Below are 15,829 nucleotides of genomic sequence, written 5' to 3'. Positions count from 1 at the left end.
GTAATGATAATGGGTCACACTTGTTTAAGGAAGTTATTTTGGTGTTGATAGGATTCAACATTGTGTTAAACACTTCAGTTGAATGAGAGAACAGAACTTTGAAGACTAAGTCAGACGACAAGAAGTCAGTTACCTTTAACTGACCTCTGTGAGAATGTGCTTGTTTATCACTGTGCAACCTTTTTGGAGTCTATTTTGTGTGAGATTCACAGGCAGGTGAAGGAGACTATTGCTATGACTGGACCGCTGCATGATTTGATACCAGATGACTGGATCGTGGTGAAGGACCTGAAACGCCTGGTAGAAATCCAAGGTGGACGGGGCCATACCAGATTCTCCTGACGACCAATTCGGCGGTTAAGATCGAGGGGAGAGCAACGTGGATACACGCTAACCATTGCGTGCACCTTGTCTGGAGACGGAAGCATTGGATACGCGTTCTGCGTAGTACCAAGGAAATTTCCGAGCTGTACGCGAAGTGCAGTGTCGTTGAAAGTTGCCCTGAGAAATTTGATCGTCGTTTGCAATCGATTCGACTAGACTACACCGCCTGACAGAAGTTTGCCTACATCCAACTGAAGATGGCATCCGTTCCGACAACCTGGACTTTGTGGTGTACGGGGTACAATGGGTTTTGTCTTGAGACTAGCATTTCTTATGTTAATGTTTGAATTATTTTTCTTAATTAACTGTTTGGGTTTATGGAATTGTAAAAAAAAAATATATATATTTTGGAATTGTCATGGAAATTTTGGAATACAGTTATAATGTGTGTGTTTCATATATGAGGAATGTGTTTTAACGGAAGTCTAAAGTTGATTAAGAGTCAACTACATTTGGTAGAGATGCCATTTGCAGTTTTATAACTAGGAGACGGGAAGTCTGGGTGACCTGAGAGAGTTCTTGTCACCTGGGGAGGAAGAGACAGTTGGTCTGGAGACAAATGTGGATTCAACTGTATTGTTATTGTGATCTGCTGCTCTGACCCTTCCTGTAGACTTGTTTGAAGTGGCCCACACAAAGGACAGTTGACCATTTGACTGGTGAACCCCTGTGGTTTTACTATCTACTGGTTTGGGGAGAGAGGCAACAATAAAGAACCGTGGGAACTTGATATGAAGTCACTGTCACTGAGCAGTGCTGACCAATCACAGAGTTCAGAATAACCATTTGATCTAAAGTTTATATAAGGCAGGGTTTTGGGGTTGTTCTGTATCACTCTGGCGAACGACCTGTGGCTAGCACCTCCTTCGTTATGACTGATCACAAAGTACTTTGTTAAATCTTGATTTGTACAAGCAAAATAAATTTATTGTAACCGCCATCTCTTGACTATTCAAATCTACACAGTGCCGCTAGAATTTTTCCATATCATTCCGCTCAATTTTATTTTTGCTTCTGTACATAGGTCTGGCCATGAGGTACGTCAGATTTTTCAGGTTGATTTTCTACCGGCGAATCAGCGAACAGAGGGAGTGGCTGAGAACGATGACGTTGATGTCGTGCGCTAGTTTGTGTTGTAGTTCCGTAATGGTGGCGGAGAAAGATGCGAGCAAAGCCATTCGGTCCGTTGTGGCAACGCTGCTGAATATCCAACAGCTACAGCCGGAGCAAGAACAAGTTTTGCTGAGTTTTGTTGGTGGCCATGATGTTGTGGCCCTCCTCCCCACGGGGTTCAGTTTGATCAGTTTGATCTTCCAGGTACGGCAGCTAGCTATGTTACAGTAGTGGTGAAGGAATTGGCTAAGGCGAACGCCAGAGATTGGTTATGGCAGATCAAAGTGGCTCTGGGCAGATACAATAGTTTTAAACTAGGCTAGCACTGAGTACCCTTTGTTGACAAAAGGCACTTTTTGCCACCAAAACGTAATTTCAACTTAAACTATGTAACGGAACGTAAATAAAAATACAAGCAACTCAATCGCTAGCGAGGCAAAACTTTTTACATCAACGTTGTCTATGTAGTCCAAATATTGACGGATCCTTAGGGGTGGGAAAATAAATAACAATAATAATATATATGTGAGAGAACAATGGTTGTGCTCGCCGAAGGTGTGAGCACACCCAATAAAATGTAATGCCAAATGGCTTACCGTTCGTGAATGGCTTGTGTTTGACAATGAAAATGTTGGCATGTTTTATAAGGATTGCCACATATACGCAAAAGAAAAAAACAAAACAAACAATTTCGTGGTGGGAATAATTTTAAAGTCGAGGTAGTAGACCCGAAGTCATCAGGAGAGCATAAGGATTAAAACTGCCAAGACAGGTCGTATTGATGAGAGCCTTGCTGGGAGAAGCCTCACTTTATTGAAGACGTCTGAGTTGGAAAAGATGCAGCTGCTTTTTCGAAATTGCCCACGCCATCGGAAAAAGGGCAGGCCTTTCACCGACAAGCTAGTGCAGCGGTTCTCTCTTGTGAGGCTCCCAAGGGAGGCGCGAGGGCACTGCAGGGGAGGCGCGGTGAGATGGGATGAAACGGAGAAATCCCGATCGCCAATGGTATTTTGTCTTAATATTTTTAAGACAAAGATGCATGTCGGATTACAAGTGATATTAAAATAATATTAATTACATTTATACTTTTAATTCTCTGACAAATGTGCTGAAAACCTTGACAAAAAATCTGATATTTTTTTACTGTAGCCGGCAAAGGCCCTTGCTTCTTTATAACTCCAGTTCGCCCCCCTTGGTTACTGTTGCTATGCCAACCTTTTGCACCGACCGAGTTTTCAATGGTAGCCTATATGCAGCTAGCATAGCTAGCATATCGGACAGAAATTGATAAATTCCTAACAGGATCGAAAAGAATATCAGATGCTGTGACCCACCCATTGAGTGTTCAATCAAAACAAACGAAAGCAAAGACCTGTGTGGTCTGTCTGAAGACGCCTGCTGCTGACAGCATGAGACCTGGCAAACTTAAATGTCACCTTGAGACTTCACACCCGGCAGATGCAAATAAGCCAGTGGATTTTTTGGGACGAAAATGTAATGATTACAGAGGACAGTAGTCTAGATTTGTGAAGACTGCATCTGGCACCACCAATGCCCATCTGGCATCATACAAAGTAGCATACAGAATAGCGCAGAGCAAAAAGCCACACACAATTGCCGAGGAGTTGATTCTGCCACAGCGAGTCCCGATGGCTTTCTCGTGGGAAGGTGCTGTCCAGGGTTTTCAAACTGAAAGAAATATTTATATTTCTGCAGGAAGACGGACACACACTTGAAGACAGATTCAAGGATGAAGACTTCATTGTGAAGCTGGCTTACTTGAGTGATATCTTCGAAAAGCTGAATGAGTTGAATCTGAAGTTACAGGGCCCAAACACATACCTGACGCAGCTGACAGACAGAATCCACTTTTCATATACAGAAAATGGATACATGGGGAAGAAGACTTGAGCAGGGGAACAGAGGCATTTGAGAACCTCAAGTCATTCATTGAAGCCAATCAACTTTCAAACACAGTGCTTGTGTTTATGAGAGCAGGGTTTTTCCTGGGTCAAAATGGGTCTTCGGTGCTCCAAAAAAAAGAAAGAAATATGTATATATATATATATTCTTTTTGTTCTTTTTTCTAATCAATGTATTTATTCCCAGGTGTTTTGCATCTAAAGCAATACAGTTGGGCTACTTGAAGACACCTTACACATAAAGTATGTTCTAAATGGCATAAATGCTGCCAATTAATAATTGATGTAACAACTTATTGTAAATGGTCAGTAGCCTAGCCTATCGATTAGGTAGGCCACTCTGAAGCATGTACACTGCCTGCTTCATTTGATCTTGATAGGCTAAGCATTCTGTAGCAAATATTAACAATAAACCCACTTTTTATTAATTAAAACTACTTCAGCATAATAATGCACCTAAAATACAAACCTGAGCAAGGGCAGCAATCGCTATCGAATCAACAGACATGTGCAATTTAGCTAGCAGGGGAAGAATACAAACAACGAAAATCACCAGTTAACTTGATTTAAATTTGCAAGAACTATAGACTTATACAATAACAGGCTTAAATGAACTGACAACATAAGTTATACGACTTACAGTTCTCAAGGACGCTACGCACACAATCTCAACTGCGGTGTGAAGCGCGTGTCCGTGCAATTCTCCGACATGCACTCTAACAATCACTGCTGATAGACGGCCTAAAATTTTGTATTCTGATAACGGGCGGCAGAAATTTAGCCATAGAGGAAACACTGCACTATATATTATCATTCCAGGTTAAGAATACCAATGGAGGCTGCGGTTGAAATCGTAAATCAAACTTTGGTCAGCATTTTGAGTGGAAATTTCATTTGCATTTGTACAGGTGTATTCGTGCACGTCGGGCTGGCCCTCGCAGCGGAACAACAGTTTACTCTGTCCATTCGCGCACCTCACAGTTGCGTATTGATCAGACAAGAAGACACGCTTATCAACTCGATTACTATTGATCAAAACAGAACGAGGGTTCGGCTGTAGCCTACTTGAAACATACTATTGAGAACATATTCGCTAACATGCATTGCACCCGTGATGAACACAGCTTTTTTTTTTTTTTCATCGCAGACTTTTTTTGGCCTTTGGCGCTCGGGATTTGTCATTGGCGCTCAGGAAAACGGCTTTGGCGCGCGCCAAAATGTTCTCTATGCAGGAAAAACCCTGGAGAGACCACCTCTCAACCTTGAAAACACATTTTCATAATAAGTACTTCTCCCTTGAAGAGGCCACTAAGTATGACTGGATCAGAAACCCCTTCATCGCACCTCCACCTGTCACATTCACCACTGAAGAGGAGGATCAGTACATAGAGCTAACATCCGACTCTACTCTGAGGCTGCAGTTCACAACTAGGACCTTGGCTGGGTTCTGGATTGGCATTGAGAATGAGTTCCCCCTGTTGGCCAGAGAGCAGTGGCAGTACTTCTGGCTTTTGCCACATCATAACTCTTTGAGGTAGGCTTTTCTGCTGTGGCCTGCATTAAAAGCAAATGTCGAAATCGACTGAACATTGAGAATGAGCTGAGAGTTGCAACCTCAAAACAAATGCCAAGATTTCAGAAGATTTGCCACGAGCACCAGGCACATCAAACCCATTGACATCTGTAACAGCCACTCCTGTCTCTTCCAACTACAAGCCTCCAGCTCCGCCCCCCAAAGTCACATTCACTAGTTAGTCTTCTGTTCTTTACTCACACACCTGCATGCCCACCTGTATTTAGTTTCCCTGCCATTGGTCACAGTATGTTCCCCCATCACTTCATTCTGTTCCCTATGAGGTCTTGCATACATGTTCCTAGAGTCAAAGCGTTCGGCTATCTATGAGCAGTGTTAACTAGCCTACCTGTTGTTTTGAGTTTGGCTTGGTATTTCTTTTTTTTTTGCAATACTGCTTTTTAAATGTTTTATTTTAACTTGCAGCATGACTAAATCTTAACAGCCATTGGCTGGTTGCTGTTCATTTAATACCCTGATGTCATATTTTTAAAATAAGCGTATTTTCACCATATCTGCATCTGTTTCTTATTATTTGTAAGGAGAAATCACAAATTCTACCCCAATAATGCAATAAACTTGACCAAATACGTGGAAATGGGTGTAGAGGAGGCCTGGAAAAAAAACACCAAAGGGAGGCCTGACAAAAAAAGTTCGAGAACCGCTGAGCTAGTGGCAATCACCACAGATGGAGCATCTGTAATGACGGGAGTAAACAATGGTGTAGTTACAAAACTGCGTGCAGACAGACCAAATGTGCTGGGGATCCACTGCATGGCCCACAAGCTACATTTACATTTAGTCCTTTAGCAGATGCTCTTATCCAGAGTGACTTACAGTAAGTACAGGGACATTCCCCCTGAGGCAAGCAGGGTGAAGTGCCTTGCCCAAGGACACAACGTCATTTGGCACGGTCGGGAATGGAACCTGATTAATAGCCCGATTCCCTAACCGCTCAGCCATCTGACCTCAGCTACAGCTTGCCTTTTCAGACGGAATAAGGAAAAATGTGATGGTCAGAAAAGTGTGGAGTGAACAGGGCCAGCCTAAAGCAAAACTTCAGTGAGCTCCACATGAAGGCTGGAACCCGGTGGCTACCACATCTCTTCAAAGCACTTGATCATTTTCTCAGGGGATATGCTGCCATTGTACGCCAATTAGAGGAGAAGGTATGTTAATGTATAGCCTACTAAAACCAGCAGTGTGGATGGATTATTTAATGTTTGCTTTCTTTTTCTCTTCATCAGTTTTAAATGCTGTCTGATATAATGCAGTTGTTTTGTTTGTAGTCTCAGGAGGCCACAAACATCCATGCTGTTCTGAGGGCAAAAGCCAAGAGGTTCCTCAACATAGGCAAGGATGGTGGAGTGCTCAGGTTTTACTGCCTTCTTCATGACACCATCTATCAACTGAGCAACCTCCAAGTCACTGCAGAGGTCAGTGTCAACTCTGGCTGAAGCTCAGAGTTGCCTTTCCTCCACTCAGGCTGTCATAGAAAAGTACAAGTCAAAGTATGTATCATATATCCTACAATTTATGATTTGATTTTAGGTTGTGTTGGTGTGTTGTCACCTCAGTATAAACAAAAATAAATAAAAATATGCCCATCCATCTATCTCTGCACAACTGTAGACCTGGGCTTAAGCTGAGAGCCGTGCTGGACACAGACACCTATGAGGGAGTCCTTCTGAAGCCTACTGATGCCGACCAGCATGACAAGGCAAAGAATGAGCTAATCGATTCTCTGTGCCAGTGCATCACTGCTAGATTTAGTGATGTGAACAGTGGTGTCCTGCAGGCTATGCGGCTGACCAGTTTCCAGTGCTGGCCAGAGGCAGACACAAGTTCAGGTTACCAATTCAAAAGTAATGAACAAATCTTTACACATTTTAAATTTGCCTGAAAATGCCTAAACAGCATACCCAAAGTAAATTGAAAGCTTATCTTGAACCAGTTGGAGTACATGCATGTAAATGGTCCTTTTGAAAGGTGACACTCTGAAGTTATTTCCCCTGTTGTCAGGACCCCTGTCAGTCCTACTGGTGTTGAGTATTAGAAGCTTGAACACAAGGAAAGTGAAAGTTTCTATTTCCGCCTAGATTTTGTTTTGAAAACAGAGGCCTGAAGAGACCTAGAGGTGGTAGGTATTAGCTGGAAGACAGAATTGGACCACAGCTTGAAGCCTTACCCAATTCAAATCAAAAGTCAAACATAATACCACAATATATTCATATTTGACACGTTTTTATAAGAGTACATCCAGGCGTTTTCTAAAAGGGCCATATGGAGACTCCAAACTGACCCTTTGTAACCAAGGTCAAAATACTTATAATTTTTCATAATTGTTATCTCTAATGAAAGGTGGTACTTATAACTATCATATATAAAAGCTAAATCCCCTATTAGTATTGCTGAAACACAAAAACTGAAGCATGAACACATTGGAGTGCTTTATCTGATTCCCAGGATTGATGCACAAAAAACAGCTTGTGTCCATCTATTTTGCGCCCGGGACTTTTATTTTGAAGGCTCCACAGATACCTAGCATGTTGGGTATTAGCATTTACAGCATTTCCTTAGCTACAAGGCTAACAAGCTAATTTCAGAGCCAGTCAAAGCCAGTTTGAGAAATGTGTTTAGAACGAGTGGGGACGGAGGGGGGGGGGGGGGGGGGGGGCAGGACGAACAGACCTAGTTGGCTTTAGAGGGCTGTAAACAGGGCATGGAAGCTCCTATTGGGTCAAACAAGGTGTCAATCGAAAGGGCAGAGTGTAGCGGCCATCTTGACCCTCTCCAATCGTAAATATCCGAATCACATCTCTACGAATGAGCGATAGTGCGTGAGAGAGTGCAAAAATTGAATTGGCGAAGGCAAAATGAAGCAACAACATCGTGGCTATGTGTGGATATAATTCATTTGTTGCACAAACTACTCGACATGGTTAGATAGTTTGGACCTTTGGGAATGTAACCAGTCCATGTTTGTTGGGATCTTTTGCATACCTGGACCACGGTGAACCTTTTAGGGTGAGTAGAGTTGTTTGCTTTTGCTTTGTTTACATATTTGTGACTGTACAAAGACGTTGGTTAAACTTGCTGTTGCGACTTGATCTTGAAATGGATTACAGCAATGCAAGCATGAGAATTGTAGCTTTCCAATGATGTATGGAATGTGTAGCAGTCTAAAAATATATTTTTTAGTAGTGAGTGCGCAGTAACTTGGGCAGGAGGGGGGCTCGGTTCTGGCTCGCGGGCGGGTTTGGACCGGAAACAGGTTTTTAAGACAACTGCTTAACTTTATATGAATGTTTTCCCTTTTGTTCTCAGATTTTGGTGATGAAGAGGTAAACAAACTCATCAGTCACTTCCGACCTCTTTTACTGTCTGCTGGAGTGGATGTGGAGTTGATCCCTGATCAATGGACAATTCTCAAGACTGAACTGTACACAGCAGGATTCAGCCAAGGTACTTGGAAAATAATGTTTTAGAAAATAAATCTCATACTGATGTACTTTATCAGTAGGATTTTTAAACAAGTGCTTGAAAAGTTCCCAAGCTCTATAGAAATGTCTAATATTGTGAGACAGTTTTATTTTGTTTACCAGGAATCTGAGTAAATGTCATTTGTTAAAGGCACAATCCACATTTGATGCCATCTTTTAATAACTTAAGTTGCATTTGAAAATGTTTAATTGTTTGCAAGTGCATAATGCATGTTGTCTGTCTCACCCTGCTACAGGAACCTTTGAGAAGACCTGGCCTACTGTGAACAGAATGCTGTGCCATAGGTGTCCTGATGTCCTTGATCTTTTTGATGATCTCCTCTAGGGATGCGTATTGATAAGATTTTAACGATTCCGACTCCTTATCAATTCTTGCTTATCGATTCGATTCCTTATCGATTCTCTTATCGATTCACCCCTCTACAGCCAACTAGGTCTGTGCGTCCTGCACGCCCCCACACACACAATCGTTCTAAACGAATTTCTCAAACTGGCTTTGAAATGAGCTAATACCTACCACCTCTAGGCCTCTTCAAGCCTCTGTTTTCAAAACAAAATCTAGTCGGAGATAGAAACTTTCAGTTTCTTTGTGTTCAAGCTTCTATTACTCAACACCAGTAGGACTTACAGGGGTCCTAACAACAGGGGAAATAACTTCAGTGTCACCTTTCAAAAGAGACCATTCACATGCATGTACTCCAAATGGTTCAACAACAGCTTTCAATGTACTTTGGGTATGTTGTTTAGGCGTTTTCAGGCACATTTAACAGGACTATTAAAAGGTTAAACAATTAAAACGCGAACGTTTGCTGATAACACACGCCGCCCCGATAACGTGAAATGATCAATAAGATCAATACTAATGGGAGACGAATGCCGGAGCTAAAATGTATGCTTCAAATGACGGGACAGAAGATAACTAGATCGACTACACACAATAAAGGCAAATTGCTTCACACAGTAACAAGTGGTTGTGATCACTTTTGAGCAGTTTAGCTCTACCTTAGATAGTTAGAGATGAAGCACGAACGTTAGCTGCGCTGCTGCATGCATCAAACACATGACGTTCCAGTAACTTCATTCCATGCTGTGTGTTCAAATGCTTCTTCATATTTGTAGTATTTCCTCCCTTCGACGAAAGACTTTTTACACGCGTTACAAGTGGCGTTGTTGTCATTTTGTTGTGTGAAATACAACCAAACTTTAGAAACGCTTCTTCCTAGTTGCCATGTTTGCTGCAGTCTGTCTGAATCAAAGTTCGCGCATGCGCAACGGCACAGAGAATCGTTAACAGAATCGTTAAGGAATTTTGCTAATGATTCCAAGGAATCGATTCACTGGGAACCGGTTGTAAACAAGAACCGGTTCTCGATACCCATCCCTAATAGCGAGTTACGCTATCCGTGAGTGTGCTCCATTTCGCACTGTCACGTTTATATTTGCACTGTTGGGAAAAGGCATCTGTAACAGATAACTGTCTGGAAGACCCCTTTCCAGCTCCAGCGGCAGTTGTTCCCAGGTTGAAAAATTGGGTGGGAATCGGATGGTTATGTTTTAGGTGAGATTTTAGGTTAGTTGTGTTGCCTCTTTTCGTTGCCACTGTTTTTAAACAAAGTCGACATACCGGCTCGTTCACGTTAATTGGCTCTCATCTCATTCGGCTTAAAGCCAAAATGTTCCCACACCGGAGCTGAAGATTGCGGATTTGAAACCAAGTCCATTTGGACTTGTTCTTCCTAACTAGCTGTAGATGTCACGAAACAGAACACTTTATAACATAGTGGGTTCACGCCTTCTCTTCATCTGTCGGTGTCCGCTCTGTGTGTGTGTGTGTGTGTGCGCGTGTGTGGAGATGCTAGCCCCGCCTACCCTTTCGACACAGAAAGCAGACAAGATGACAGAGGCAGCGGGATCGACTAAAATGTTGGTGGCATTCGTTTTTATGTAAAAATGAATATAATCATTATTTTTTTATGATAAAAATGATCAGTTGCAATATATTGCAGCACCAAAAATGATTGCGCTCATTTCCATATATTGTGCGATAAGTCAATATATTGACTATCGCGACAGGCCTACGACCGAGGCAGCCATTCGCGGCCCCATCTTGGATGTTGAGGCCTTTTCCAAAGTCTACATAATTTCCCCTCCATCCAATAAGTCTAAAATACCTAATACTTTGTACAGCCTACCTGCTTTATGTCTCATGGGAAACAACAAAGCCATTGGGACCCATTACAGCCACCATTTTGTATTTCAGATTTTGGTCCAAAACTACAAAACATTTTCTTCTTATGAACAGTAGGTCCGATCAATTTATAATCTGGATTCCCATGTTTGGGATACATGTCTGACCAAAGTGTCTTTGTGAATAAGAAATGTTATCTAGTGCTGTCAAACGATTAAAATATTTAATCGCGATTAATCGCATTAATGTCATAGTTAACTTGGAATTAATCGCACATTTTTATCTATTCTAAATGTCCCTTGATTTCTTTTTGTCCCATTATTTTTTCTAATTTTAATGCTTTTATCAACCTGGAAAAGTGGATCGGCTTGCTTAGTGCAAATGTTTTTTTTTTAATTGAAAACAACAGTGCAATCGCCTGGCTTTGACGAGGGGGCGGAGAATTTGCATCAGCTGTGTGCTTGGCCATCAAGTGGTATTTCAGACTGGACGTGCTGCGATGATAGCTCAGTTCACAATGACAAAACACACAGATTACTTTGGTCTTGTCAATGGAACTATTTGGCAACTTTTTAAAAGTAAACTTTCCATTCAGAATCTTATTGGCATCCATTTCTGCGTCTCGCGCTCGCCATGCACTCAAAACGTAATGTTAGCCTACTACTCTTAACAAGTGTGTGCGGCGTGCCTGTTGTTTTGTTTCAGGTCTAGATAGATCCGGTGTGGTGTTGTAGTTTTTCTAACGTCACTGGTTGTTGCAACAGCATGTGAAAAAAACGACAAAGTTTGCTAGGCCAAAAAGAACGTTAATCTTGCGATTAAAAAATGTACGCTGTTAAAATGGGTTTGCGTTAACGCCGTTAATAATGCGTTTAACTGACAGCACTACTAAAATGGCATTATTGCACTAGTGCACAGTGCCTGTGATGCAGTAAGTGATTAAGATGTCAGTGAAAAACACATACAGATTCCTTGAACTATGGATAGTGCCTGTGATAAAATTGGGTGGCACACACACACAGATTCCGGGAATTATAGATGGGGCACAGTGCTCGCGATGATGTCAGTGACACACACAGATTTATGGAATTATAGATAGATAATGCAGTGCCTGTGATGCAGCTGATGATGATAGTTCTTCTCAGTGGTTTTGGTACCTATATTTCTCAGATCACAATAGAAATTCTCTGTACTCCACAGTCAACCCTAACCAACCTACATACATAGCCATACGTAGCCTACATACATGCAAATGATTATGTATCCTTTATTTGTCTGCCGTTTCCTAAATTATAAATTGCTTATGTTATGTGGATCAAAATGTACTATATTGGTTCTCTGTTAAATTGTCTTACCACCACAAACATCTAGACATTTAGTTCATAACCGAAGTCATTACATGCACAATGGTTTAGCCAGTTGTCATAATTGTAGGCCTAATTCACCATACAGCGCTTGTGTACATTTGCAGTGTGCAGGCAGTTTTTACATCAGTAAACACATTAATTTATGCAACAAAATTCACTGAAAGTATATCCACTTTATATTGTCATTCTGTTAGCTAGCCAACAAACCCCTGTGAAAGCAGCTGATCAGTTGTAAAAGTGAATTTGCTTCTAAATAACAAAACAAAATTTCCCTATTTTCCTCACTATGAACTCCGATGCGTTAATTGCTTAGTCATTTAAATGTGAATGCCTTTGTTAATCACATTAATTAAATCACGGTAGTGCACTCGGTTGGATTATAAAAAGGACACCTGCAAAATATAAACTTTGCCAAGTGCCCGGTTTCTCAAGATATTTGTAGGAAACTCACTGCACACACAAACACACAGATTCCTGGCATATGAATAATTTATTTGTTCTGCCAAATACCTTGGAGGACACTGGCCTGTTGTTGATAGTGTTGAAAGATGGGGTGGTGAGGTATCCTCTGTGTGGGTCCTGGAGTGTGTCACAGTGAGGGGGAAAGGGATGACGAGAAGAACAATCAGAGTGAAGGGGCTGGGACCAATCAGATTGAAGGGGCTGGGATGAGTTCCCATGATGCCGTAGAGGCATATGAAAGATGGGGATTGTTTTTGGAAATGTTGAAATGCTGTTGCGAACACTGCACTCTTTTATATTCAAAGTGTGCCTGGTTCTCCAGATAATGATAGGAAACTAAACGCGGACACACCGACACACACACAGATTCCTGTCATTATTAAAGAGATGTTATTGCTGAAAATAATCCTGTCGAATATGTGAGCTAATGCATGATAAGAGCATTTTCTTCAACAGATCAGTTCTGTTTAATAACAAAATTAGGTTGCATAATATTTAGGGCATTTCTGATTCGTTTTTAAGATAAAACAAACAGATTCTTGGAAAATTGTAACATTGAATTAAAAACAGGTACAACTGCATAATGTGCATTAAGTCAAAGCCTTTACATTGCAATGCGAGAGGATGTGCTCAAAAGTATAAAAGGTACTGATTCGTTGAACGCCGTTACAACACTTTCAAACTGAGATTATGTAATGGAATTTCTACACTATTTGCCCATCTTGTTTAATTAAGTCGCTTTCCGTCTCTCCGTCCTGTTGTTTTGCCCTATCTTTTTCAACCAAAATATTCACAATAGCCAGGAACTAGGTAAACCTACCGCCTAGTGGTAAAAAATTAGAACTACCGTGTACTGTGTTTAACAGTGATAGTAACGGTAGTACTTGATAATTACAATCCTGTTAAATGTGCCTAAAAACGCCTAAACAGCATACCCAAAGTAAATTGAAAGCCGTTCTTGAACCATTTGGAGTACATGCATGTAAATGGTCTCTTTTGAAAGCTGACACTCTGAAGTTATTTCCCCTGTTGTCAGGACCCGTCAGTCCTACTGGTGTTGAGGAATAGAACCTTGAACACAAGGAAAGTGAAAGTTTCTATTTCCGCCTAGATTTTGTTTTGAAAACAGAGGCCTGAAGAGGCCTAGAGGTGGTAGGTATTAACTGGAAGTCAGAATTGGACCACAGCTTGAAGCCTTACCCAATTCAAATCAAAAGTCAAACATAATACCACAATATATTCATATTTGACACGTTTTTATAAGAGTACATCCAGGCGTTTTCTAAAAGGGCCTTTTGGAGACTCCAAAATGACCCTTTGTAACCAAGGTCAAATATTTTGCATAACTGGACCATGAACCGTGGAGGGTGAGTAAAACTTTTTTCGTATATATTTGTGACCGGACAAAGACGTTGACTGTACTTGCTGTTGCGACTTGATCTTGAAATGGATTACAGCAATGCAAGCATGAGAATCGTAGCTTTCCAATGATGTATGGAATGCGTGGCAGTCTAAAAATATGTTTTTTTTGTGAGTGCGCAGTAACTTGGGCAGGAGGAGGGCTCGGTTCTGTTGCGCGGGCGGTATAGGACCGTAAACAGGTTGAGATAGCTACATTGTCTCAAATGCAAATACATGTTAAGCAACACCTTAGCAACGGCCTGTTAAATTATTATCTAGACAAAACTGCATCAAAACTGCAATGAAAAAACTCACGTTGCAAACAGATTGGACAATAACTAAAATACTTACCCCTCCCATAGTGATTCCATCAATAAGGGCCACATATGGTTTCTGTAACGTTCCTGAAAATGCGGTGTTAAATGTAGATAATTTGTCCATCTATACAGCACATATAACTGATCACACATGAATAGATGAATCATTCACTTTTGACAGTTGCAATATGAGTACCCTTTTTTTAAGAGAATAATTGGAAATGTCTGAAAAAAATATGCTTTTCTCTGGGTTGTAGGGCTGGGCGATAAATCGATTAAAAAAAATATCGAAGTAATGACTTCCCTCAATAAAGATATTGTAACATTAATTCATTTTCAATAATATCGATAATGTCGATAGAGAATAATTAGGAACAGCAGTCCATTTAATTTCTGTGATGCAGCAGGAAGTTGAGGAGAAATGGTAGCTTACGCTCACAAAAATATACTGAGCACTAGCTACTGAGTAGCTAATGTTAACCGCGGAAAATGAGTCTTATTGCCGAAAACACTGGCAGCAATAGCAATGGCGAGGGAGCAACTTCCAATGAAGAAATTATTGATAAAAGGGTTCGTCTTCTTCAGTTATTTGGAAGTGGTTTGGCTTTTTGAAATCCGACAAAGAGAAGAGCAATGTTCGGTGCAAATTGTGTAGTAAACAAACAGGTGGCTACCAAGTCTGGTAATACGACAAACTGCAAATCTGGACTTCTCGACAGGTCTACAAACGCCTTTGTAAGCAGAGATTTGTTAAAACGTTTGTTAACTGCGGCAAAGCATTTGCAGACCTGTCGAAAAGTCCATATTTGGTTTCTTATATACTACAACAATACGTGGAAAAATCCCAAATCAAACACGACGAATCTGGAACAGACGCCATGTTGTCAACATCTCCAAGGCAACCGCTTGCTAGGTCCGTAAATCATTTGCGGACCACTGGAGAGGTCTGCAAACGGTTTTGCTGACTTCTTAGAACGTCTCTGGACCAATAAGAACAGCGTATTGGTCCAATTATGATACTAGTCAGGGCTCGACAATAACGATGGCCCTTTTGCCTGGGGCCAGTAAAAGCAACGTCGGGACAGTTAAACTAGCAACTCACTAGCTCGATCGGGCCACTGCAAATTATTGATTGAAAAAAAAATTGCATTGTAAAAGTTAACATCCTTCATATGTTTTTCTATCTGCTAAATGCATAAATAACTTTGCAGCTCGTGGGGCGCACAGTTGGCAAATCAAGAGTTGAGTAGTGAGTGACGAGTGGTTGTCAAATTGTAATTCTCTCATTTTTTAACAACTGGTGCGAGACTGGCGCGAGACAATAAAGTAAAAGCAAAGTAGAGCTACGAGCTCAAACGGAAGCAAATTTTTATGGAAACTAAGATGCACTGTGTAGTCTGTCGTATGTTCCCGTCTAAAGCAGACAAAAGGAAATGGATCTTTTTACACAGGCACCGACAATTTTCGAAAACAGTCCCTGACCAGCCATGCTAGCAGACAGCACCTGGTTTGTGTGACAGCTAAGCAGATGGTTGACAATCCATCTTCCAGGCCGTTGACCATGCTGGTCAGGAATTTAAATGCATATGCCCATCGTGT

At 41.3% G+C, this 15,829-nt stretch overlaps 1 protein-coding gene across 1 annotated transcript in view; it reads right to left on the bottom strand.

Annotated features, from left to right (window-relative positions):
- Positions 1–15,829, bottom strand: part of hibch (3-hydroxyisobutyryl-CoA hydrolase) — a 114,701-nt gene that overhangs the window by 83,462 nt on the left and 15,410 nt on the right. Inside the window, exon 6 of the mRNA XM_062457436.1 lies at positions 14,265–14,317. Within this exon, the coding sequence (XP_062313420.1) occupies positions 14,265–14,317 (53 nt within the window). The remainder of the gene's footprint in view (positions 1–14,264; positions 14,318–15,829) is intronic.

This window comes from Osmerus eperlanus, chromosome 3 (assembly GCF_963692335.1).
Source record: "Osmerus eperlanus chromosome 3, fOsmEpe2.1, whole genome shotgun sequence".
In the NCBI taxonomy this organism is placed as follows: Eukaryota; Metazoa; Chordata; class Actinopteri; order Osmeriformes; family Osmeridae; genus Osmerus; species Osmerus eperlanus.
The sequence above is the reverse complement of the archived record's forward strand: the minus strand, read 5'-3'. Positions and strand labels throughout refer to the sequence as shown.